The sequence below is a fragment of the Manis javanica genome, chromosome 4 (genome assembly GCF_040802235.1).
Source record: "Manis javanica isolate MJ-LG chromosome 4, MJ_LKY, whole genome shotgun sequence".
Lineage (NCBI taxonomy): Eukaryota > Metazoa > Chordata > Mammalia > Pholidota > Manidae > Manis > Manis javanica.
This window is the reverse complement of record NC_133159.1, coordinates 121,368,939-121,392,702: the sequence shown is the minus strand read 5'-3', so window position 1 is coordinate 121,392,702 and position 23,764 is coordinate 121,368,939. Positions and strand designations below refer to the sequence as shown.

At 41.6% G+C, this 23,764-nt stretch overlaps 1 protein-coding gene across 2 annotated transcripts in view; it reads right to left on the bottom strand.

Annotated features, from left to right (window-relative positions):
• Window positions 1-5,127: 5,127 nt before the first annotated feature.
• ZNF18 (zinc finger protein 18) overlaps window positions 5,128-23,764 on the bottom strand; it is a 44,725-nt gene continuing 26,088 nt past the window's right edge. Inside the window, exons 7-8 of one of the 2 annotated variants that reach the window (XM_073234772.1) lie at window positions 5,534-5,673; window positions 5,128-5,439 (exon numbers count right to left, since the gene is read on the bottom strand). In XM_073234772.1, coding sequence (XP_073090873.1) covers window positions 5,338-5,439; window positions 5,534-5,673 — 242 coding nt within the window. In that variant the 3' untranslated portion in view covers window positions 5,128-5,337. The remainder of the gene's footprint in view (window positions 5,440-5,533; window positions 5,674-23,764) is intronic. The other variant, XM_073234773.1, reaches the window with a different exon arrangement.

The window sequence follows — 23,764 nt, the reverse complement described above, 5'->3', positions numbered from 1 at the left end:
GTTATGTCTCCACTTGTTTCATTTTTCTTCCTCTGCTTACAGACCTCCTGGCCTTACTCATTCACTTCAAAATAGTAGGTGCAGCCTTCAGCTGCTCGCTCCAAGGAGCCCAGTATCTCAGTTGCAATTTTCCAGGAGCGAGACCTTGGATGTTCCAGCTCCCCTGGTCTAATTAGCTGGCACCTTGTGTGGTAAAAGGAATCGTGGGGTGGAAAGGAGATCCACCTGATAGATGGGGGTGTCTCTTCCAGGACCCAGGGGCAGACACTGCAGTGCAGCCTCAGGGACTCAGAATGGGCGTGTGTGTAAATATATATACGTCACTGCTGCTGTCCTGTGGTCCCAGATGACTGCCCTTGGCTATCCTAGGCTTTTCTAGTTTGATTCCTATAGATAACTGGGTCAGTTTCTAGGTTTTTCCAATTCCCAATTCTTAGAAAGGCATTTGTGTTCATCTTTTTAAACTGGGCACACAAGCCGCAGGGAGCCGGCTAGCCTACAGAGAGGCCATCCCGTGGTGGGTCCACACCTCCAGCCTAGCTGACCTGAGCAAGCGGGCACCAGTGTGGCCCGGGGATGGATGATTGGCCTCTTTGGGGCCACACCACAAGGGAATGGAGCCCTTCTGGAGAATTAGAGCCCCTTCTTAACCCTGTGTTTCCTGTTGCGGGGCAGGTCAAGGTCCTCCTGGAAGAAATACTGGAGCGGGTGACAGATGAGTTTAACATCTCAGAGCTGATGGCCAAAGTGGAGGAGCGCACCCCGTACATAGTAGTTGCCTTCCAGGAGTGTGAACGAATGAACATCCTCACCAGAGAGATCCAGCGCTCACTGAGGGAGCTGGACCTCGGCTTAAAGGTGGGTGAGGTCTTGGCAGGGGAGACGTTGCCAGAGGATGGATCTGGGCCTCCTGGGGAGAGAGGGGCACCGGGGAAGCAGGTGACTGAGAGCAGGTGTTCCACAGCAATCTGAATGCCCAAGGTGTTGCTCCCAGAAACCAGAAGTGGGCCCTGACAAGCTGCCCCAGGACTCTACACTGCGAGCACCACGCAGGAGAGGTCCTCACAGCCTGGTGTCTTGTGCTTTCATAGGTTATGTTGCTTTCGTGGGAGGCAAAAGTGGTGCTGGGTAAAAGTACAGGTTCTAATACTGGACTGCCAGGGATCGGCTACGAGCTCTTCCGTTCCCCTGCTGTGTGGCCTTAAAGTGACTTTAATCTCTTGTGTCTTCGTTTCTTCACCTCCAAAACAGGGATAATGGTCCTATGCCATAGGGCTTTGGGAAGGATTCAGTAAATTGATGTACCTAGAAGGTTTTGAACAATGCCCAGAACATGGCAAGTACCCCCAAAGTACTAGCTCATAATATTATACTTACTGTCCCCTCAGGGCAAAGGAAGGAATTTTAATCTTTACAACCTCAAGGTGGTCTCAGAGATCCAAGATACTGCACAAGCTGACATTTCTCTTGAGCCATGGAAGAGTCTTCTACTTCTACCACTAATTCCTTAAACAAGCTTATTTTGTGTACCATGAGATAATTATGTCAAATGCCTAGCACAGAGCTTACTAGGTAAGCACCTTTACTGCTGTACACCTGAGTGATATATGAATGGGAGGACTTCTGGGTCACCTTTAGGAGCTGAGGGAGGTGACCATTGTCTGTTTACATTGGCACATTTATGAAAAGAACAATGACCCCAGACAGAAGGAAAGTGAGAAGCCAGTTTTGTGGCCAACAGTGAAAGCTCAGCTCAGCCCCAGAATCCAGGGGGAGATGCGCTGCCATCTACCATTGGCGCTTGGAGTTCCTCATCCACAGTCTTGTGTGCATATGAAAAACAACTGAGATTCTGCACATGTAGTCACACAGACACTAGGAAATAGGCCTCAAATTCCAGGTTAGTGAGGATTTGCTTTTAGCTGTTCATTTCCCTTCTCCTTCCAATATAGATGAAGGGAAATAAGGAGACGGGAGAGGCAGAAAGGAATGTTGGGGACTGACAGTGTTTGGGAATGGTTCCAAATGATGTACCAGCTTGTAATCAGAAGACTACAAAACTTCATAGAATAATCTCAAATGTAAATAAGGACTCTGCTGTCCCGCCGTGCAGCGCATTATGGTGGTACGCAGGTGTATATTAGCAATTATCTTGAGTAGGTTTGCTGCAATCTTAACTTATTAAATCCATGCAATTTGGTGCAGTCTGTTTATCCATTCAACTTCCAATTCATCCACTGAAATTTCTTCCAAGAGCCTTCGCTGTGATGGAATCATGAATCACAGAGCGTGCTTGGGCAAAGATGAAGGGGTGAGGAGGAAGTTTCTCTTTTCTTACAGTCCAATTCAAGCCTTGCTGACGGATGGGCTCTTTGGGCAAGTCCGTGCTGGAGGCGCCGGGGAGGCTGGCAGGGCAGCCTTCCACTCCAGAACAACAAGCTTGGAAAAATGAGTGCACAGATTGTAACGCAGGCAGGATTCATGAAGGGCCACAAGGAGAGATATGGGAGAAGAAAGGAAGAAATGAGTGCATCAGGGAAGGCCCCAGAGAGGGGCCATCGAGGGCACCCAGAGGCAGGGTAGGATTATGTATGACAGGTGGGGATGAGGAGAAGAGTCTTACTGGCGGTCCGGGAGTTCACCTGCTCTCGCCCGGACGAAGGGTCTACTCAGGCGAGTGGCAGTGTCATGGGGAACTTCAAACGGCGGGGGCAGCACGATGACCCAGAGACCCAGATGCAATCAGGGCACCTGTATATTACCTTTGTCTCCTGGCCTCTCCGTGAAGTGGGGAACAGATGGCACCATCTCCATTTTAAATTGCTGTCATGAAAACCCAGTCTCTTAAGGACAGGTCCCCCCAACTCTGGCCTGGTCGTCAGACACCCTGGGGGATTTATCCAGCTCATATCCCCATCTCTGCCCTCTGGTCCTACCAACCCCTGGAGCCGGGGTGAAAACTATTTTTAACCAGCAGCCAGGCAAGCAAGTGTCGTGATGAGCCAAGTCTGTGGAGCACAGCGTTAAGGCAAACAGGTGGAAGGAAAGGATGGACGGGTGTGTTCATGGAAAAACGAAATGGCAGCAGAGCTCAGGGAAGGGAGAGTGTTTAAGTCTAGGGAAGAGCTGGCAAGAAGCGAGAGCAGGAGAGGGACAGCAGAGGGAGTGGCTCGAACAGGACGCACAGGACCTCCCGGCCTGTGAGGGGGAGGCGAGGCTCCCTGGGACCGGGCCCGCTGCACCGAGTGACAGCCACTCAGCCCCAAGCTTCCCCTGGCCGCGGGGGGCAGGCACGGTGGGCTCTGCGGGCCAGCTTCCCCGGCAGGGGCGGGGAGGGAATCCCCACGGAGGCTCTCTCCCCATCCTTGCTTGCTTTCTCTCTAACAGCCACTTCAGAGTTCTAGGAGGATTATAGGCAAAGCACGGAGGGACGTGGGCAACTCATGCTACCCAGCACATCAACTGGGCAAAAACCCAAACGCTCTGCCCAGACTGGGCACCCAAGTTAGAAAACGTCCATCTTTTTAAATTATTAAGTCAACACTCTTAGGATTTATGATAAAGAAATGTTTATTATCCTCATCCTTAGCTGGCTGGGTGGGAAACCATAATGCTACCCAAAAAGTATTAGCTGAACGGAGAGGCACAGCGTGCTGAGCTGCTGAAGACTGGGGAGCTCAAAGCACACAGCACACAAAGTGGTAGGGGAAGGCAGGGTAGTCACCTAGGGAGGTCAGCTAGCTACAACCGTGTCCCCACAGAGAGGAATTCCCTTGGGAATCACCATGCAGGCATCTGGTTCTCAGCCTTTCGCAGTGAAGGGCCAGGTCCACAGCTGAGTGGTCAAAGGTACTGACTCCTACTAACCAAACATGCAAAAACCTGATACACACAACTCCCAAAGGCCAATTTATTCCTTTACAATAACAACTAGGTGTAGCATTCAAAGGGCCATATGCTGATGGCATTCTGCCCCCAAAATTCCCTTCCTGTGTAGGAAAACTACATGAGAAGCTAAATTCCCAGATCTGCACTGTCTAATACAGTAGCCTCCAATGACAGGTAAGCATTTGAAATGTGCTTCATCCAAACTGAGATGTGCTGCATGTAAGGAAACATCATGGCCAGCCTAGAATCTGGGCAGGGCTGGGAACTATTTTTATTACAAACATTTGATAGCATCAGACTTTTTTTCCTATGCTTTCAGTGGCTGTTTGACAAAATTCATTTCTAAATATATGAAAGATATGTTCAGACTTAAAGCCTGGCTGACTGACTTACAGAACTACTCCAACTCTTTACTCTGATGCCTGTGCATTTATTTAGTGCAGGCCTGAGAGGTGTGCCTTTCCTTGACCCTCTAAGGACTCAAAATCATCACCCCCCACCCCCAAGCAGCTGCCCCAGCCCGTAGGCATTTGGTCTGCCAGCCTATCAGAATGCCCAGATGGACAGGCTGCCATCACCCTCTGTCTGGAAGCCACAATGGGAGGGGTGGACCCATATAATTTCTACATCCCTCCCCATTTCACCTCCTGTGTTTCATATAAATGAAAGCTGATTGCAAAGACCATCTTCACAGGGAAGGAAGAGCAGCCAGGAGCTGACCCTCAGGACAGGATGCAGCCTGCAGCCCCTCAAGAAGGGAGTAGGTGGGAGTGGCTGGCCTCCTAGGGACTGGATGCTGGCTGCCTGCTGCCAAGCCAGAGCACCAGCTGCTTCAGACATGCCAGAGCCGCCCTTTCCAAAGGGATGTCCCTGGCCCTCCAGAAGTTGTAGCTATGAATCTGAGCTTTTAACAAGCACACTGACTGAAAAGAATGAAGGCCTGCAGGAAAAAATAAGGTTATTACTCTATATGACATCCGAGAAAGGTTATGGAAGCATTTTTATAGGGACGAATAAAGTGGTTAAGGTCACAGCCGTGTAGCCCTCATGTCCACAGTAAGGGATTGCCCAGCCGCCAGTTCTCCCTGATCTCCCTGCAGTGCTGACGGAGCAAGCCAGTCACAGGACCCTGAAATGCAGCATTTTTCTTAAAAGCATTCAGTGTTTTCTCTGTAAGTTTTCTTTGCTATGAACTCTTGATCTGTGAGCAAGTTGAAAGAAGAGAGGGGATGCAAACTCCACAGTCCAAGCAGGTTTATTGCCGAGCCTGAGAGGGAGCCCTCTGTCCTGGCCAGCAGAACAAAGGAAGGAGGGTCTCTAACAGGTCGAGAGGCCTTTTATGGCCAGGGCTTTGGCGGGCTCATAGAGGGGAGGGGTCAGGGGAAAGGTGGGAGAGTGGCCTGCTGACGTGTCTTCTGGAGGATTCTTGTAGCCTGGGGAAGATGACACCTAGGTCTCTCTGAGATGGTGGGTGGGCTTATTCAAACGGTGGTCCTCAGGTTCCGATTCTATCATAAGTAGGTGCAGATATGTACTGGGGTTACACAGGACCTAGGCAGGAGGTGTTAGAGAAACTCAGGCCTGAACAAATATAAACAGGTCTCTCTATGGGTACAGCTTGAGCCTCTAAGCAGGGCCCACTCACCCCGAGTCTGGTCACCGAAGCTTCCTGTCTGCCCATCCCAGACCCAACAAGCGTGCCAACATCTTGGGGAACTAGTTTTTTGTGAACATTTCTCAAAAAATGCTGTCCTTGAGTCTGTAGATGCATTTCCTCCTCTTCTCCTAAGAAAGGGATGCAAGTTATACTTAGCGAATTTGGGGCCAGGTTTTCTCTGTTTCTTCTCAGCCCCTCCTCTGAAAATGAGTCATTGCTACCTCAGGTCAAGGTCATGGGAATATCTGAGTTCAGAAACCTAATTACAAGGTGAATCCTTTCCTCTTCTAAATTTTTCCTGCTTTATTCTCAAACTGGCAAAAACAAAGAGAGAATACATTCTTTAAGGCTCTATTACTGGCACTTTCAAGTACAAATGCAAAATCATTGTTAGAATATGTTGGAATCACATTATAAGCAGGTATAAGAAATTTTAAAGAAAGCCAAGTTAGACATTTTCTACTTTTCTGGTGTCAAAATGATTTCAGATTTCCAAAGAATGTTAAAAATTAAGTATTTCATATATATTTTTTATAGTAAGATTTTATTTTTTAGAGCTGTTGTAGTTTCACAGTAAAACTGAGAGAAAGGTACAGATATTTCCCGTGGACCCCTCTGTCCTACACCACAGCCTACCTCCCACCACAGTGGCCCTTTTGTTACAGCTGATGAACCTACATAGACACATCATATTCACCCAAAGTCCCTAGTCTCTCTTTTACATTAGGGTTCCCTCTTGGTGTACATTCCATGGATTTGGACAAATGTATCATGGCATGTATCTACCATCATAGTATCTTACAGAGTAGTTTCACTGCCCTAAAAAATCCTCTCTATTGTGTTTTAATCTCAAGCACATCATCCCCTTACAATGAAAATCAGAGAAACAGAGGTCTACGTGGCTCACTGTTTTCAGAAATGGCACATCTCTGCATGAGGCATGGTGCCAGAGTGAGCGGTGGACTCAGCTGGGGAGATAACTGGGTAACAAAGGATTCTCCATACAAGCAAACGACGGTGGCTCTGTCTGGGTTCGTCTGTTTGTCTCACTCTGCCATGGCCTTCAGGGGAAGTGACAAAGGACCAAGACATTGTTACCACACTTACTCCAGTACCGCTGACCCAGTTCTGTTAGGTCATGTTGAGGGACAACTCCAGGATAGGACCTTTACTCCTTCCCTATCAACTCATGGGACAGACAATCTTCACATGTACAATATACATCCATAGATATACCCAGATTTAACAAAATCCCCATTTTGTGGAGAAGTGAACTTATTTTAGTGTATCATTTATAATGATATAAGTAAGTTGCCATTGGAAACTTCTTAAAATGTTTATGTTCAAAGGAAAAATAAATATGGCCTCTGTCTTTTTTAAAAGTCTATTGGGTTTTCTTATTTTGTAATGAGTCTTGATTTATGTACATATCTTCTTAATCACAGTTGGGCAGAAAGTATGTACTACTGTATGCCAGTAAACACGTTTTATTAAAACTGCAACATACAGAATTTTCAACATAACCTGGGCAAAACACACGTACTGATTGCAAGACCATCTTCACAGGGAAGGAAGAGCAGCCAGGGGCTGACCCTCAGGACAGGATGCAGCCTGTAGCCCCTCAAGAAGGGAGTAGTTGGAAGTGGCTGGCCTCCTAGGGATTGGATGCTGGCTGTTTACATTACCAAACAGAAAACTTAGCCTTTCTGTCTAGACCAGCACTGTCCAGTAGAACTTTCTGTGATGAAGGGACTCTTCCATATCTTCATTAAGGTCACATGTGACAAGGTCACATATTGAACACATGAAATGTAGCTAATATGACTGAGGAACTGATATTTACTTTTATAATTTGCACTTAAACAGCCACACAAGGTTGGTCATTCTTGTTTTAGACATGGTAGTCCTAAAATATCTGCCTTTGGGTGCTACAATGTAGGGCCAAGAATAATGGGTAAAACGTTGCCTTGCAGCTATGTCTGCTACAGAGAATATCAAGTAGTTTTCCCATAAAAAACAGTCTCTCATCCTGCCCAAAGGTGAATTAAAGCCCCTCCCCATTAAAATGCTTGCAGCTCTTAAAAGCCATTTGTCCAGTCCACTGTAAATACTTACAGTTCTCTGACCTTGCTCCTGGTTGTATTAGTCAGCTCAGAATGCTATAACAAAAATACTGTATGCTGGTTGGCTTAAACAACAGAAATTTCTTTTCTCACAGTTCCAGAGGCTGAACATCCAACATGAAGCTGCCAGATGATTTGGCTTCTGGTGAGGGCCCTCTTCCTGGCTTGCAGACTGCCACCTTCTCACTGTGTGCTTACATGGCAGGGAGAAAGGGAGAGAGAGGAGGGCAGAGAGAGAGAGAGGGAGATTTTCCTCTTCTTTCTTACAGGACCACCAGTCCTACTGGACCAGGCCACCTTTGTGACTTCATTTAACCTTAATCATCTCTTTAAAGCCCTATCACCAATGCATTCACATGTATTGTGAATTTTAGGGACTTCAGCATGTGAATTTTAGAGGGACACGATTCAGTCCATAGCAGGGCTCTTTTCCACCTGCCAAGACTGGAGGTGGAGCTGCCTCCCATAGACAAGTTGCTGTATTAGCCTGACTTACCATTAGACCTAGACTAAGACTGAAGGCTGGTCTGGACCCTCCCCCAACAAAACTGAAATGCAAGCCTCCCACAGATCCACTGATTTTAAGTTGACTACTGGCAAAAATGAATCCCAGCACTATTTAAAGGAAGACAACAAAAGCCAAAACTCACTAACGTGAAATTCAGTGTCTGACATGAACAAATGACAGACATGTAAGGAAGCAGAAATATATGATCCATATTCAGGAGAAAAGTTGATCAACTGAAATGGAGACAGAAATGGCATGGATGATGAAATTAGCAGACAAGGATGTTAATATAACTATTATAAGTTCATTCTGTATGTTCAAGAAGATAGAAGAAAATAAGGGCATGATGAGGCGGAACTGGAAGATATAAAAATACCCAAATGGAACTTAAAGAGATAAAAATTACAACATCCGAATGAAAAATTAACTTTGGGAGATTTACAAATGATTAGGCACTGCAGAAAGAAAGATCATGAACCATGAAAACATAGCAATAGAAATTATACAAAGTGAGGGGAAAAAGAAAAAATACTGAAAAAAGTGACCAGCACATCAGTGACCTGTGATATAATCTCAAGGGTCTACTATATGTGTAATTAGTACTACGTGTAATTATCCCAGGAGGATAAGTTGGACAAAAAAAAAAAAAATACATTTAAAGAAAGGAAACCTTCAATGAAACAAAAAAGCAACATACAGTATGGGAAAACATTCTTAAATGATAAATCCAATAAGGAGTTAACATCCAAAATATATAAAGAACTCATACAACTCAATACCAAAAAAAAACAAATAACCCAATTAAAAAATGGGCAGAGGACCTAAATAGACATTTTTCCAAAGAAGACATACAAATGGCCAACAGGCACATGAAATGTTCCACTTTTCGATTTCATCAAGAAAATGCAAATCAAAACCACAATGAGCTATCACCTCACACCAGTCAGAATGGCTACTATCCAAAAAAAGAAGAAAAAGTAAGTGTTGGTGAGGACGTGGAGAAAAGGGAACTCTCCTGCACTGTTTGGAATATAAATTGGTGCAGCCTCTATGGAAAGCAGTATGGAGGTTCCTCAGAAACTAAATAGAAATACTATATGACCCAGTAATTCCACCTCTAGGAAATTACCCAAAGAAAACAAATCAGTGATTCACCAAGATATATGCACCCCTGTGTTCATTGCTGCATTATTTACAATAGCCAAGATATGGAAGCAGCTAAAGTGTCCACAATACAGGAATGGATAAACAAGAAGTGGTACATATATGCAATGGAATATTATTCAATCATAAAAAAAGAAATCCAGCCCTATGCAACAATATGGATGGACCTACAGGGTATTATGCTAAATGAAATAAATCAGTTGGAGAAAGACATAATTTCACTTATATGTGGAATCTAAAAACAAAACAAAACAAACAAAAAAGCAATAGATTCACTGACACTGAGAAGTGACTGGTGATTACCGTGGGGGAAGGGCTGGGGTGGAAAGGTAAAGGGGATAAAGAGGCATAAAATTCAATCATAAATTAGTCACAAGGATGAAAGTACAGCATAGAGAGTATAGTCAATACTTCTATAATACCTTTCTAGGTTGACAATAACTACAGTAGTTGGGATAAGTATTTAATAATGTAGATAACTGTTGATCGCTATGTTGTATAGTTGAAACCAAATAATATTGTATATAAACTATACTTCAATTAAAAAATCAAAAAATAAATGTTTCTCTTGAAAAAAATACTTGAAGAAATAACAGCCACAATTTTGCAATTTGATGAAAACTATAAACCCATTGGCTCAAGAAGCTCCATGCAGAAAAGCCCCATGCAGAAAAAGCCAAATGAACACTGTAAAGGTACCTGAATGAAATTGCTGAAATCTGTGGATAAAGCAGCCAGGGGTCACAGGAGAAGTACATACAAAGAAACAAAGAAAAAGTGACAACACACTTTTTGTAGGGAGCTATGCAAGCAAGAAGACAGTGGGAAAATGTCATTAAAGTCTTACAAGTACCAAAAATAAAAACCATACACCTAGAATTCTTTGACCAGCAAAAAAATCTCTCAGAAAACAAGGTAGAGGTTTTCAGACAACTGAGAGAATTTGCATCCAGCAGGCCTAAAGTACAAGAAATGTTAATTTCTTCAGAAAGCAGGGAAATGATATCACATAGAAATTTTAATCTACACAAAGAAAGGGCAATGTCCATAAATGGTAAATGTCAGAAAGAAACATTTTTCTCATTAAAAAAAATTGATTCTTTAAAACAAAAATATAATTACTGTGAATTTTATAGCATATGTAGAACCAAAATCTATACCAACAATAGCATGAAAAATGAGAAGGGTGAAATGAAACCAAATTGTGTACAATTCTTATGCTGTATGTGATAGTATTATGCTATATGGTATATTATTTGAAGGTAGACAGTGATAAGTTAAAGCCACATATCGTTAATCCTAGAGTAAAGCTCAGCAAACTATTGACCTGCAGGCCAAATCCAGCCAATGCCGTTTTTATAAAACATAACCATGAATTTACACATTGTCTCTGGCTGCTTTCGCGCTATGATTGCAGAGTTGAGTAGTTGCAACAGGGATCACATGGCCTCCAAAGCCCATAATATTTATTGTTTTACACTTTACAGAAAAAATAGTTTGCCAATCCCTGCTCTAGAGCTACGACTAAAACAAGTAAATGCTGCTATATTGGTAATTACATTAAATACAAATGGTCTATGTGCCCAAAGTACCAATTAGAATTGTCAGATTATATATTTTTTTAAAAAGCAGGACCTAGCAATGTGCTTGTGTCAGAGGGCCTGTCCCCAGATCACTCCCACATTTGAAGAGCTACTAGAACTTGTGGAGCTCAGCAGATGGCTGTTTGTGTGGCTCAGCAGGTGCAGTCAGGAGAAATCCATCTGCAGATGTCCTTATGCTATCTTCCCTTCATTAACGTGTCACACAGAGTGTGATCCTAAATCCAGAGAAGGTATTTTTAGGAATGAAGGGGAAATTAAGATATTTCAGATGAAGAAATATCATAAGACAATTTGTCACCACCAGACCAACCCTAAAAGAATGCTAAAGGAACTTCTTAAAAAAAAAAAACAGAAAGTAAATGATAAAAGAAAGATTGTTGGAAAATCAGGAAGGAAGAAAGAACACAATAAGTGAATATATGAGCAAATACAGGCTTTCCTTCTCCTCTTGTGTTTTCTAGATTATGTTTAACAGCTGAAGCGAAATTTATAACTAATGTGGTTCTAAATGTATACAGAGGAAGTATTTAAGGCAATTATAAATGGGGGAGTGTAAAGGGATGTAAAGAGAGGTTATGTTTCTGTACATCACTCGATGACATAGTCAAAATGACATAGTAGACTATGATGTTATATACATGTAACGTGATACCTAGAGCCACCCTATAAAACCAATAAAAAGAGACAGACTCAAAAATACTCTAGATAAATAAAACAAATTTAAATATATCAAGTAATCCACAGCAAGGCATAAAAAAGAATACAGAAGTAAAAACAGAGAAAACAAAAAATAAATGGCAAATGTAAGCCTGTAGATATCAATAATTGTATTAAGTCTACATGATCCAATATGCCAATTAAAATAGAGAGGTTGGCAAAATAGTTAAAAAAGAATGAGCCAACTCTTATGCTGTCCCAAATAAACTCACTTCAAATATAATATAGGCAAGAAGAAAGTAAAAGAATAAAAAAGATATGTCATGCAAATATTAATTAAAAGAAAAAAAGCAGGAGTGACTTTTTTTATATCAGATACGGTAGACTTAAGAGCAAAGAAAATTACCAGAGACAGCGAAGGATATTACATTATGATAAAAGGGTCAGTTCACCAAGAAGATATGGCATGGCAATCCTTAACATGTACACAATAAACAATAGAGCTACAAAAATATGTGAAGTAGACACTCTACAAAACTGAAAAGAGATATAGACAAATCCCCATTTATAGCTGGGGAATTCCACACCCATTTCTCAACAACTGATAGAATAACTAGACAAAAAAATCAGCAAGAATATAGAAGTTAATTATACCATCAACCAACAGGACTTAATCTACCCAAAACCAGCAGAATACACATTCTTTTTAAGTGCCCTGAGACATGTACCAAGATGGATCATATACTGGACCATAAAACACACGTCACCAAATTTAACAAACTTGAAATCATACAGAATTTATTCTGCAACCACAATGGAATCAGCATAGAAGTCAGTAACTGAAAGTAAACAGAAAAATCTCCAATAAGAAATACAAATACCTATATTTTTTAACAAAAACAAAAAACACACTTCTATGTGATCCATGGGTCAAAAGGAAGTCTAAAGGGAAATAATAAAATACACTGAACTGAATGAAAATGAAAATAAAGTGTATCAAAACTTGTGGGACATTGCTATAGCAGTGCTAAGTGAGATATTCATGGTATTAAATGCACGTGTTAGAAGAGCAAAAGTCTCACACTTATAATCTCAGCTCCTACGTAAAGAACCTAGAAAAGAAGAGCAAAATAACCCCAAAGCAGGGAGAGGCAAGAATAAACATAAGAGCAGAAATCAAAACAGAAAACAAATTGAATCAATGAAACAAAGAGCTAGCTCTTTGAAAATAGCAATAAAATTAACAAATCCCTAGCAAGACCGACAAAGAATTGAAAAGGACTCAGATTACGAATATCAGAAATGAAGCAGGAAATACCAGTTCAGATGCTGCAGGCATCCAAAGGGTGTCTTGAAACAGTTCTACACACATAAATTCAGCAACTTAGATGACATGGACCAATCACTTTAAAAACACAAACTACTACAGTACCACAATGTGAAAAGGAGCATTTGAGTAGGCCTATAACTATTAAGAAAATTGGATGTGTAGTTCAGCCATTCCAAAAAAAAAAAAAATCCCCATGCCCAGAAAGTTTTGCTGGAGAATCTATGAAAAATTTAAAGAAAAATTAACACCAATTCTACACAATCTCTTCCAGAAACAGAGTGGAAATAAATACCTCCAATTCACAATGTGAAGCTAGGATTACCCTGATACCAAAACCAGCCAAAGATAGTACAAAAATACAAGTAAAACTACAGACAATATCACTCACAAATTGCCAAAATTTTTGTTCAAAAATTCTAGCAAATTATTAGCAAAGGGAATTTTGCAATATATAAAAAGAATTATTCACCATGGCCAAATGACCAAGATACAAAGCTAGTTCACTATTCAAAAATCTATCATTACAATCCACTATATTAACAGACTAAATAAGAAAAATCACATGATCATATCAACTGATACAGAAAAAACATTTCAAAAATTCAACACCCATTCATGACAAAACTCTCAGAAAAACAGGAATTGAGGAAGACATTCTCAACTCAGTAACAAGCATCCTCAATTACATTATCATATATGTTATGTTAATTATGCAACACATAATTATATATATTACATATATATAATTATACTATATATATTATACTATAGCTAACATTATACTTAATAGCAAATGGTTAAATGTTCTTCCCCTAAGATCAAGAATAAAGCAAGGATGTCTACTCTCACCAGTCTTATTCAACATAGTGCTAGAAGTTGTAGCTAGTACAATAGGGGAAAAAAGGGAATAAAATATATCCAGATGGGAAAGGAAGAAATAAAATTGTCCCTATTTGCAGATAACATGGTTGCTACATAGAAAATCAAAAGAAGTCTACAAAAGCACTCCTAGAACTAATAAGTAAATTAGGAAGGCATCAGGATACAAGATAAACACAAAAATTAATCATATTTCTACATACAAGCAATAAAAACATGGACGCCAAAATTAAAAATATAGTGCCATTTATAACTGCTCAAAAAATGAATTAACGAAGTGCAAATCTAACAAAACATGTACAGGACTTGTATCTGAAAATTACAAAACACTGAAAAAAATTAAAGAATATATAAATAAGTGGAGAACCCTACTGTGTCAATGGATTATAAGACTCAACATAGTGTGTCAATTCTATGCAAATTGATACAGTTTAATGCAGTTCCCATCAAAATCCCAGCAAGAATCTTTTGTAGATATGACAGAGATTATTATTCTAAAATGTATGTGACAAAGCAAAAGAACTGGAAGAGTGAAAATAATTTTGAAAAAGAAGACTAAAGCGGGAGGAAGCAGTTTACCTAATTTTATAATTTATCATATAGTTACATAATCAAGACTGCGTGGCATCGGTGGACGGACAGACACACAAAACAAAGAAGCTGTAGATAAACCTTCCCAAATATCCTGATTTCTGAAAAAGATGCAAAAGCAACTCATTGGAGAGAAAGACTTTTAAACAAACAGTGCTAGAAAAATTTGACACAATAGGCAAAAATATGAACCTCAAGCTAAATATCACATCTTAAAAATAATTAACTCAAAATAGACAAAGAACTTAAGTGTAAAACTTACAACTAGAAATCTTCTAGAAAAAAAAGCAGAAGAAAATATTCAAGCTCAGGGATAGGAAAATAGGCAAACTGAGATTTGACATCAAAAACACAAGCCATAAAATGAAAAACTGATAAATTGGAATTCATCAAAATTTAAAATCTTTGCTCTACAAAAGAACCCTTTAAAAGAATGAAAAGACAAGCTATAGACTGGGGAAAAGTATTTACAAACCGAAAAAAACACTAACATATAGAATATATAACTAATTCTTAATAGTCAGTGGTTTGAAAAAAATTAGAAAATAGGCAAAAGATATGAAGACATTTCACTGAAGAGAATATACAGTTGGAAAATAAGTACATGAAAAATAGTCATCATAATTGGCCATCAGGAAATGAAAAATAAAATCACAAGATACCACTGCACACCAATCATAATAACTAAAAAAATAACGACAACTTCAAATGCTGGCAAGGATATGAATGAAATGGGTCACTCACACATTGCGGGTGAGAATGTAAAATGGTACTGTCAGTCTGGAAAACAGGCAGTTTCTTTAAAAACTAAACATGCAACTACATACAACCTATCAGTTACACTTCTGGGCCTTTATCCCAGTAAAATGAAAACTTATTTTCACATAAAAATCCGTACACAAATGTTTACAGCAGTTTTATTCATAATAGCCAAACCCCCTAGAAACAACCCAGATGGCCTTCAACCAGTGCATGGTTAAACTGTGGTACATCTATATTCTATTATTAATTTCCTACTGTTGCTGTAATAAGTTACTATAAACCTGATAGCTTAAAATGATTTATCTGACAGTTTTGGAGGTCAGAAATCTGAAGTGGGTCTCATGTGGTGGCTAAAATCAAGATCTGGGCAGAGTTGTATTTATTCTGCAGGCCCTGGGGAAGTGTCCATTGGCTTGCCTTTCCCAGCTTCTAGAGGCTGCTATATTTCTTGACTCATGGCCCTTTTCTCCATCTTTAAGAGTAGCAGTGCAGCAGTCTCTCTTTGACTCTGATCCTCCTGCCTACCTCTCTCCTCTAAGGATCTTTGTGATTATATTAGGCCAACCTGATAACCTAGGATAATCATCCTATTTTAAACTCCCAACTTAATCACAGCTACAAAATCCCTTTGGTCTTGCAAGGTCACAAGTTCTAGGGATAAGGGTATAGCTATCTCTGGAGGGGTTATTATTCTGCCTACCACACATATCATGGACCACTATTCAGCAATAAAGAGGAATGAACTATTCAGTACATGCAAAACCCTGGATGAACGTCCAGAGAGGTATGCAGAATGTAAAGCTAATCCTAGAAGGTTAAACGTTTTATAAATTATTCCATGTATATAACATTCCTCAAATGACAAGCTTACAGTCAGTGGTTACTAGAGGTTAGGGAAAGAGTGGGGACAGAAGGGAAGTGGGTGTGGCTATAAAACGGGCAACATAAGGGGTCTTTGTAGTGATGGAAATGTTCTGTATCTTGACTGTACCAATATCGGTATACTGTCTGTGATATTATACTACAGTTTTGAAAACTGTTACCATTGGGGGAAACTGAGTAAAGGGTACACAAGAGCTCGTATTTCTAAAAGTGCATGTGTGTCTATAGTTATCTCAAAATAAAGTTTAATTTAAATAGAAAGCAGAGGGAATGCTTTTCAACAAATTTTATGAGGCCAGAATTAACTTCATACGAACGCCAAAGACATTATGAGAAAGAGGTAAACAGTTCTTATAAATAAACAGATGCAGAAATCCTTACCAGATGTTAGTAAATCAAATCATGAAATATAAGATACACAGTCGCATAGGGCTCATCCCAGGAATGCAAAGTTGGTTTGAACATTCAAAAATCAATGAAGTTCACTATATTAATGAATTAAATAAGAAAATCATATGATCTGTGTAAATGCAAAAAAAAAATCACGTGACAAATTTAACACTAATTCTTGATTTTAAAATATCAGAAAAATAAGAATAAAAGGGATTTTCCTCAACCTAATAAAGGGCATCTAAGAAAAATTTAACATCATATTTAATGGTGAAAGACAATGTTTTCCCTCTAAGTTTAGAAACTAGGCAAGGATTTCCACCCTTAGCACTTTTATTCATCATTGTTAATAAGATCCTAGATAATGCAGTAAGTCAAGAAAAAGATACATAGATGGGGCCTCAGAAAAGAAAAGGTTTGTGGATCAATTTTTTTCCTTTACAATAAATTGGATCTTTATATTTAATATTATTTTATTAAATCAGCTATTTTTAGGGAAGCTTTATTATATAAGTGACAAATTGCATATAATAATGAATTTTCACACAACTGCAGGCATGAGGAAGACCATATTGTCTCAGAAGCTTGATTTCAGCTCAAATACACAAATATTATTTTATAGCCTCTTTTCAGAAGCCTCCTCGGAAGTGGAGGTTCCAAATAAACAGAACAGTTTTTCTATTTTAACCCAATAACAGCATTCATTTCAGCAGACCCTTAAGGAAGTCTACCAGAAGCAGCTTCTGTTCACCTAATTTTGGTGTTGTTAAAATGATAAACCTTGGCGGCAGATACAGGATACTTGTACCTCCTACTGAATCTTGAAATGGCTGTCCCAGAAAGTTCATATAGAAGTCATTAGCCCATTTCCTATAAATCTGGGGTCAGAGGGTTAGTTTCTAGCTGTCATTTAGGACCTGAAGTATGTTCATCTTTTAAAGGACATGTGCAACTCTCTTTAACAGTTCCAAGAGTTAAGAGAAAATGTTGGACCTAGAATTACATGGTGCAGTCTCCCATCCCACAGGCAAGGAGACTCCTGGCCCCAGGAACACCTCTCACGTTTTGGCAGTCAGCACTTAATGGGTGGCCAAGCTGTCTTAGTCTATCTGGGCTGCTATAACAAAATAACACAGACTGGGTGGCTTATTAACAGTAGAAATGTATTTCTCACAGCTCTGGAGGCTAGGAAGTACAGGATCAAGGCACTGGCAGCGGTTATGGTGTGGTGAGAGCCCACTTCCTGGATCATAGATGGCCATCTTCTTACTGTGCCTTCACAAGGCCGACCAAGGGAGCTCTCTGGAGTCTCTTTGTAAGGCCACTAATCTCATTCACAAGAGTTCCACCTCATGATCTAAGCACCTCCCAGAAGCCCCACCTCTTAATTCTATCACACTTAGGGGGTTAGGATTTCAACATATGAATTGGGCGGTGGGGAGAAGAATGCAAACACTTAGTTCATAACAGGTCTTGTTGGGTACCTTAAGCCCTGTGCAGAAACTGCTGCAATAGAAATGGGTTCATCAACAAATTGCCAGAGATGCTTGGCATAACCAGTTACAAAGTTTAAAGATGCTTCTTGGTGAACACCTTTCTTTCATGTAGCAATGTCATCTAGTAATTCAAAGAGGGTTCCTTAAAGTTGACTATGTATCTAAGCTTGATTTTTCAAGGAAACCCTTGATTTGGGGGATACAGATCTCATAGGCATCGATTTCTTGTGCTTCTAAGCTGTAAGCAAAAGCCTGCAGGGCTGCTGCAAAGTCTGGCGGAGAGTTGTGGAACTTCAGCTCCAGGATAGGGATGAGCCAGCGTGGAACCCACAGGTGGTCTGAGGTCCTCAGTGGACCTTAACTACTGTCAGTAGATAGATGGAGACTCTGATCACTAGGGCAGGGGGAGTTTTAAAGGACTAGCCTTTATGAAACAAACCTTTCAAATCAAGTACTAAACATGAAAGTCACCGTGTCACCACTCCTAGAGTCATCTCCTGTCTGCCTGCATGCTGTGAGCCAGAGGTCCCCAAGGCCAACTGTTTCTGGGGACTTGCTGCCCCCTCACTCTCTCCCTCTTGCTCTCTGTCTTCAGGGGGAGCTGACTATGACTGGTGACATGGAGAATTTACAGAACGCCCTGTACCTGGACACAGTGCCAGAGCCCTGGGCCAGGCGAGCCTACCCTTCCACAGCAGGCCTGGCAGCCTGGTTTTTGGGCCTCCTCAACCGAATCAAGGAACTGGAGGCTTGGACAGGAGACTTTGTGATGCCCTCCACTGTGTGGCTGACAGGCTTCTTCAACCCCCAGTCCTTCCTGACCGCCATCATGCAGTCCATGGCCCGCAAGAATGAGTGGCCACTAGACCAGATGGCCCTGCAATGTGATGTGACAAAGAAGAATAGAGAGGAAGTCAGGAGCCCTCCTCGGGAAGGGGCTTACATCCATGGCCTCTTCATGGAAGGTGCTCGCTGGGATACACAGGTAAATCCTGAGATGAGCCAAAGGGCATCCTGTGTGGGATGATCCGTATTGTCTCTATTAAGTGTGATTACTCAGAGGGGTACCCCCGAATCTTTTAACCTAAATCAACTTTTCTTGAGGTTGTCAAGCCATTTTTATGTAGCCAGGGATGGTACAAAGAACACAAACTCTGCAAAGTGGAGTGGTTAAAAGCATGGGTTCTGGAACGAGGCTAGCTGGATCTGAATGCCAGCACCACCATTTATTAACTTTGACCTTGGGATGTGGTTCTGTCTCTCCAAATCTCAATTTTCAACTGTCAAATGGGAATATAGAGTTGCTGTGAAAATTAAATGAGGTAATATGTAGTGCCTGGCAGATAGGGAGTACTCAAAATGTGTTGGAGTCATCTATCCCTCTGCTGTCACCTGGGGTTGTCAGTTCACTTCCCTGGTCCATTTTCCTCATTCATGAGCTCTAGGAGAGCAGGAATATCTTCTACCTTTTATATTGTCCCTTGTCTGCAAAGGGGTGTCAGTAGATACCATTTTAATGACATTCTGAAAGGATTCCTCACTGAAGCCTAATACAAAATTGAGTCACAGTAGGATTAGAGATACTTTGTTATGGATAGGAAGCTGGCAAGCAAGCAATGATGGCTGGGATAAATGACATGAACAAGGATGGATAATTCTAGAACAAGTTTACATTTACTATATGCATGATCTGAAAGGACTACTTAGTCAAATACCCACTTGGCAAATGACATTCAACTATTCCTGGCCATCAAAACAAAGCTAATGGGGAAAAACTGTTAGAAAATCTAGAAGATCCTAGGCCATGTAAATATATATATATGGGGCTGTACTAGACTGGAAAATATACTCCCAAAATTCACGTCCACTCAGGACCTCAGAATGTGACCATGCTTGGAGATAGGGTCTTTGCATATATAATTAGTTAAGATGGGGGTTATACTATAGTAGAGTAGGCCTTAAATCCAATAAGGTCATATTGGAGACAAAGAGAATGCCCTGTAAAGAGAGAGGGAGAGACTCAAGTGATGCATCATACACCAAGGAACACCAAGGGGTGCCAGCAATCACCGGTGGTGAAAAGAGGGGCCTGGGACAGTTTCTGCCTCAGAGCCACCAGAAGGAACAAACCCTACCTACACCCTGATTCAAGACTTTCAGCCTTCAGAACTGTGAAATAACTCATTTCTGTTGTTTTTAAGCCACAAACTTTGTAATGATTCATTACCAGAAAACCAATCAAGAGCCAACAGAAAAGACAATAAAGTGGCAGCCTGAACCCTGAGAAGGAACTCAGCTCCCCTCTCTTCACATGAACATTTCTACAAGAATCTGTCAGTGGTGACCACACAGATTGTATTACATGCAGGGTGGCCTAGGGAGAGCCAGAGCTAAGATACCAAAAACACCAAAATGAGAGAAGTACAGAAAAGATAAACGGGGAAGGAGCTCAGAAGGAAGAGTGGTGGCACTGCAGGGGTGGGAAGTGCTGCTGATTCTAATCTGGTTTTTTCATCAACTTGTTTCTGAATAATAATAAAAACTTCCCAGAAAGCAATACCTGCCTACCCAGAACTCATTCTCAAAGTTTCTATCCCAGAAAGATTTCAGCAAAATGGAGGAGTAAGGATGTCCCAAAATCCTCTCCTCCAAAAAACAGTAAGAACACTGGCCAAAAAATTGTCAGTATCAATTTTTTTCAGAACTCTGGAAATCAACCAAAGGACAAGAAGTGTTTATTGAAGAAAAATGGCTGAAATCTCAGCATGAGAAAGTTATGTGACCTTTAACCAGCCCTGTTCCCATCCCTTCCCCTGCCCAACTCTGGTAGCCTTGAAAACCAACAGGTCACAGTCACAGTGGAATCAGCAGCCTAGAAGCCCCTGGAGGGAGCAAAATAGAACCTTCAAAGCCCCATTCCCAGGAAACTGCCCTTATCTTCCCTCTCTGGGGGTGTCTCTGCAAGTCTGCACTGGAGCTCAGTTCTGTTAGTTCTGTTACCCATCATGCTTCATATCACCCTCTAACAGAACTAAAGAGGCACATCCTTGCCTTTAAATAAATTTCATGGAAAATAAATCAAACTCTACTTATAGTATAAGGGGCTCAGAGTCACCTGGACACAACTGGGAATCTGTGAATCACTCTGGATCAACCATTGCCAAAGGATGCTTCATAAAACATTGGTGCCATAGGAAATAAATACATTGCAAATAAAAGGGACCTGTAGTCAAGTAAGTCTGAGAAACACAAGGTTAAATAAAGTTCAATTGTTTTCTTTACCTCTAGGACTTCTTGTCTTCTATGTGCTAGTGTACACTATAAAGCTTTGAGTCCATTTCCCAAGATTATCTGACAAAGGAACCCTTTTGTTACTCAGAACATTTCTCAGCACTAGTAGGAAAAACTTAGACAGCTCTCTTGAGACATCTGCCTTGCCAGTGGGTTTCAACCCCTGGGCAAGTTCACTATGGATTCAATGTGACCAAATAAATGACAGTAGAACATTCTTGGGGTGAAAGGGTTATACCCAACTTTATTCCCATGGTGGCAGGTCAATCACAAGACTCCTGTCCACTCAGAGCGAGTTTGCAGAGAGCAAGCCTGTCTCTGCCTCTGGACCTCTGTGCCCACACAGGCATCTCAATCTCTGTCCTTGGCACTGCCACCACTCCAGCCTCTGCTCTCCTGCAGCCTTGCAGCTGTGCCACTGTGTCATCCAGAGCACTGGGCGGAGCTCTTTATATAGACTCAGTAATGACACTGCTCACACATGTGTAGTGAGCTAGCCAACCAGGGCCTGGTGAGAATACTGGCCCAGGAACCTCCACTTTATCCACAACATCTCAGAAACCATAAAGAAGCCCATTTGGAAAACTACAGAATTAGGTCTCTATTACACGAGTTAACATAGAACATAGCTGTGTCTGCTCAAAAAGTCAAAATGTTTGAGGGTGAATGAGGTCAAAAATGAAACTGATCAGGACACAACCAAAACCTGAAAATCTAGAGCATTTGCTGGCAGGAGCTGTGTCTTACCCATCTTTAAATCCACAGCACCTAGCACAACATCTGGCAAATAGTTACATTCAATATGCTCATGAAATGAATGAATGAAAAAATAAGAGGGGGGTGGGAAGATTCAAGATGGTGCCATAAGAGGTGAGGCAGAGAACTCCTCCCAAAACCACATATAATAGGAAAATATAGATAATACAACTAATCCTAAAACAGCAACAGGAAAGAAGGCTGCACCAGACTGCATACACCTGGAGAACAGAGCAGACCTCAGGGAACAGGGTAAGGTACCAAAGCCATGATCTGGTGGGACCCAAGCCCTTCCCCCACCCAAGTTCACCTGCGGGAGGAAGAGAAATGGAGTGGGGGAGGGGGTGGAAGCCTAGGACTGCTGAACACCCAGCCCTGGAGATCTGCTTTGGGAGCACAAACCTACATTGCATGGTGCTCTGGAGATTAGTGGGGTTGGAAAGCTAAGACAGGCAGAATATGTGGAGAGACTGAGATTCCACCGCTTGTGGAAAACAGGGATCCATATCCAGCTGCAGTGGGACAAAAGAAAGGTGGGCAGTCTGAGAGACTTCCTCACAGTGAGAGGGCTGCTAAAGGGGCAAGGATTGCACAGAGCTCACTGCTCAGGACAAAGGAATGGTAGACAAAATTGTCTGGGTACACTCTGCTCAGCAGGTTGGGAACTTTCAGGAGCTTCAGGCACTCCATCCTGCCGGCTGGCTACTCAGCTCTGAGGCCCCCCCACTGTGATTTGCAGCCTACTGAGCCTTTCTCCTGGCACCAGCTCACAAACCAGCAGACCCTGCCCTGGTGTAAGACCAGCCAGAGGCCCCGCCTACCACAGCTACAGACACAAAGCGCAGAGGCTTACACCTGTGAGCTCAGCCCACTGGTTCTGATGATGGAGACAGGCACTGCAGCTGGGAAGCAGGAAACAGCTCTTTCCTTCCCCCCAGGCACCAGCACTGCTCCCCTGAAACCCCCGACATCACTCCAGGGGCTGAGCAGCTCCAGAGACTACAGAGTCTGGGCACTAGAGGGTGCCACATACAAATATGAAACATCAAAGGAACCTTGTTCAGACAAGAACCTCACAAACACCAGAAAAGAGCCAAATGAAACTGAACTTACCCATCTTCCTGAAAGAGAGTTCAAAATAAAAATCATAAACATGTTCATGGAGGTACAGAAAAATATTCACAAACTCAGGGATGAATTTAGGACAGAGATTCAATCATTAAGAAATTCCTTATCTGAAATGAAACATACAATGGAGGGATTTAAAAGCAGATTAGATGTAGTAGAAGAGATGGTAAATGGAATAGAAATTAGAGAAGAGGAATACAAAGAAGCTGAGGCACAGAGAGGAAAAAGAATCTCTAAGAATGAAAGAATATTGAGAGAAATGTGTGACCAATCCAGATGGAACAATATTCACATTATGGGGGTACCAGAAGAAGAGAGAGAAAAGGGATAGAAAGTGTCTTTGAGGAGGTAATTGCTGAAAACTTCCCCAATCTGGGAAAGGAGATAAGTCTCTCAGGCCATGGAGGTGCACAGATCTCCCAACACAAGGGACCTGAGGAATACAACATCAAGACATATAATAATTAAAATGGCAAAGATCAAGGATAAGGACAGAATATTAAAAGCAGCCAGAGAGAGAAAAAAGATCACATACAAAGAAAAATCCATCAGACAGGCCAGAAGGGAGTGGCATGATGTATGTAATGCAATGAAGCAGAAGGGCCTCAAACCAAGAATACTCTACCCAGCAAGATTATCATTTAAATTTGAAGGAGGG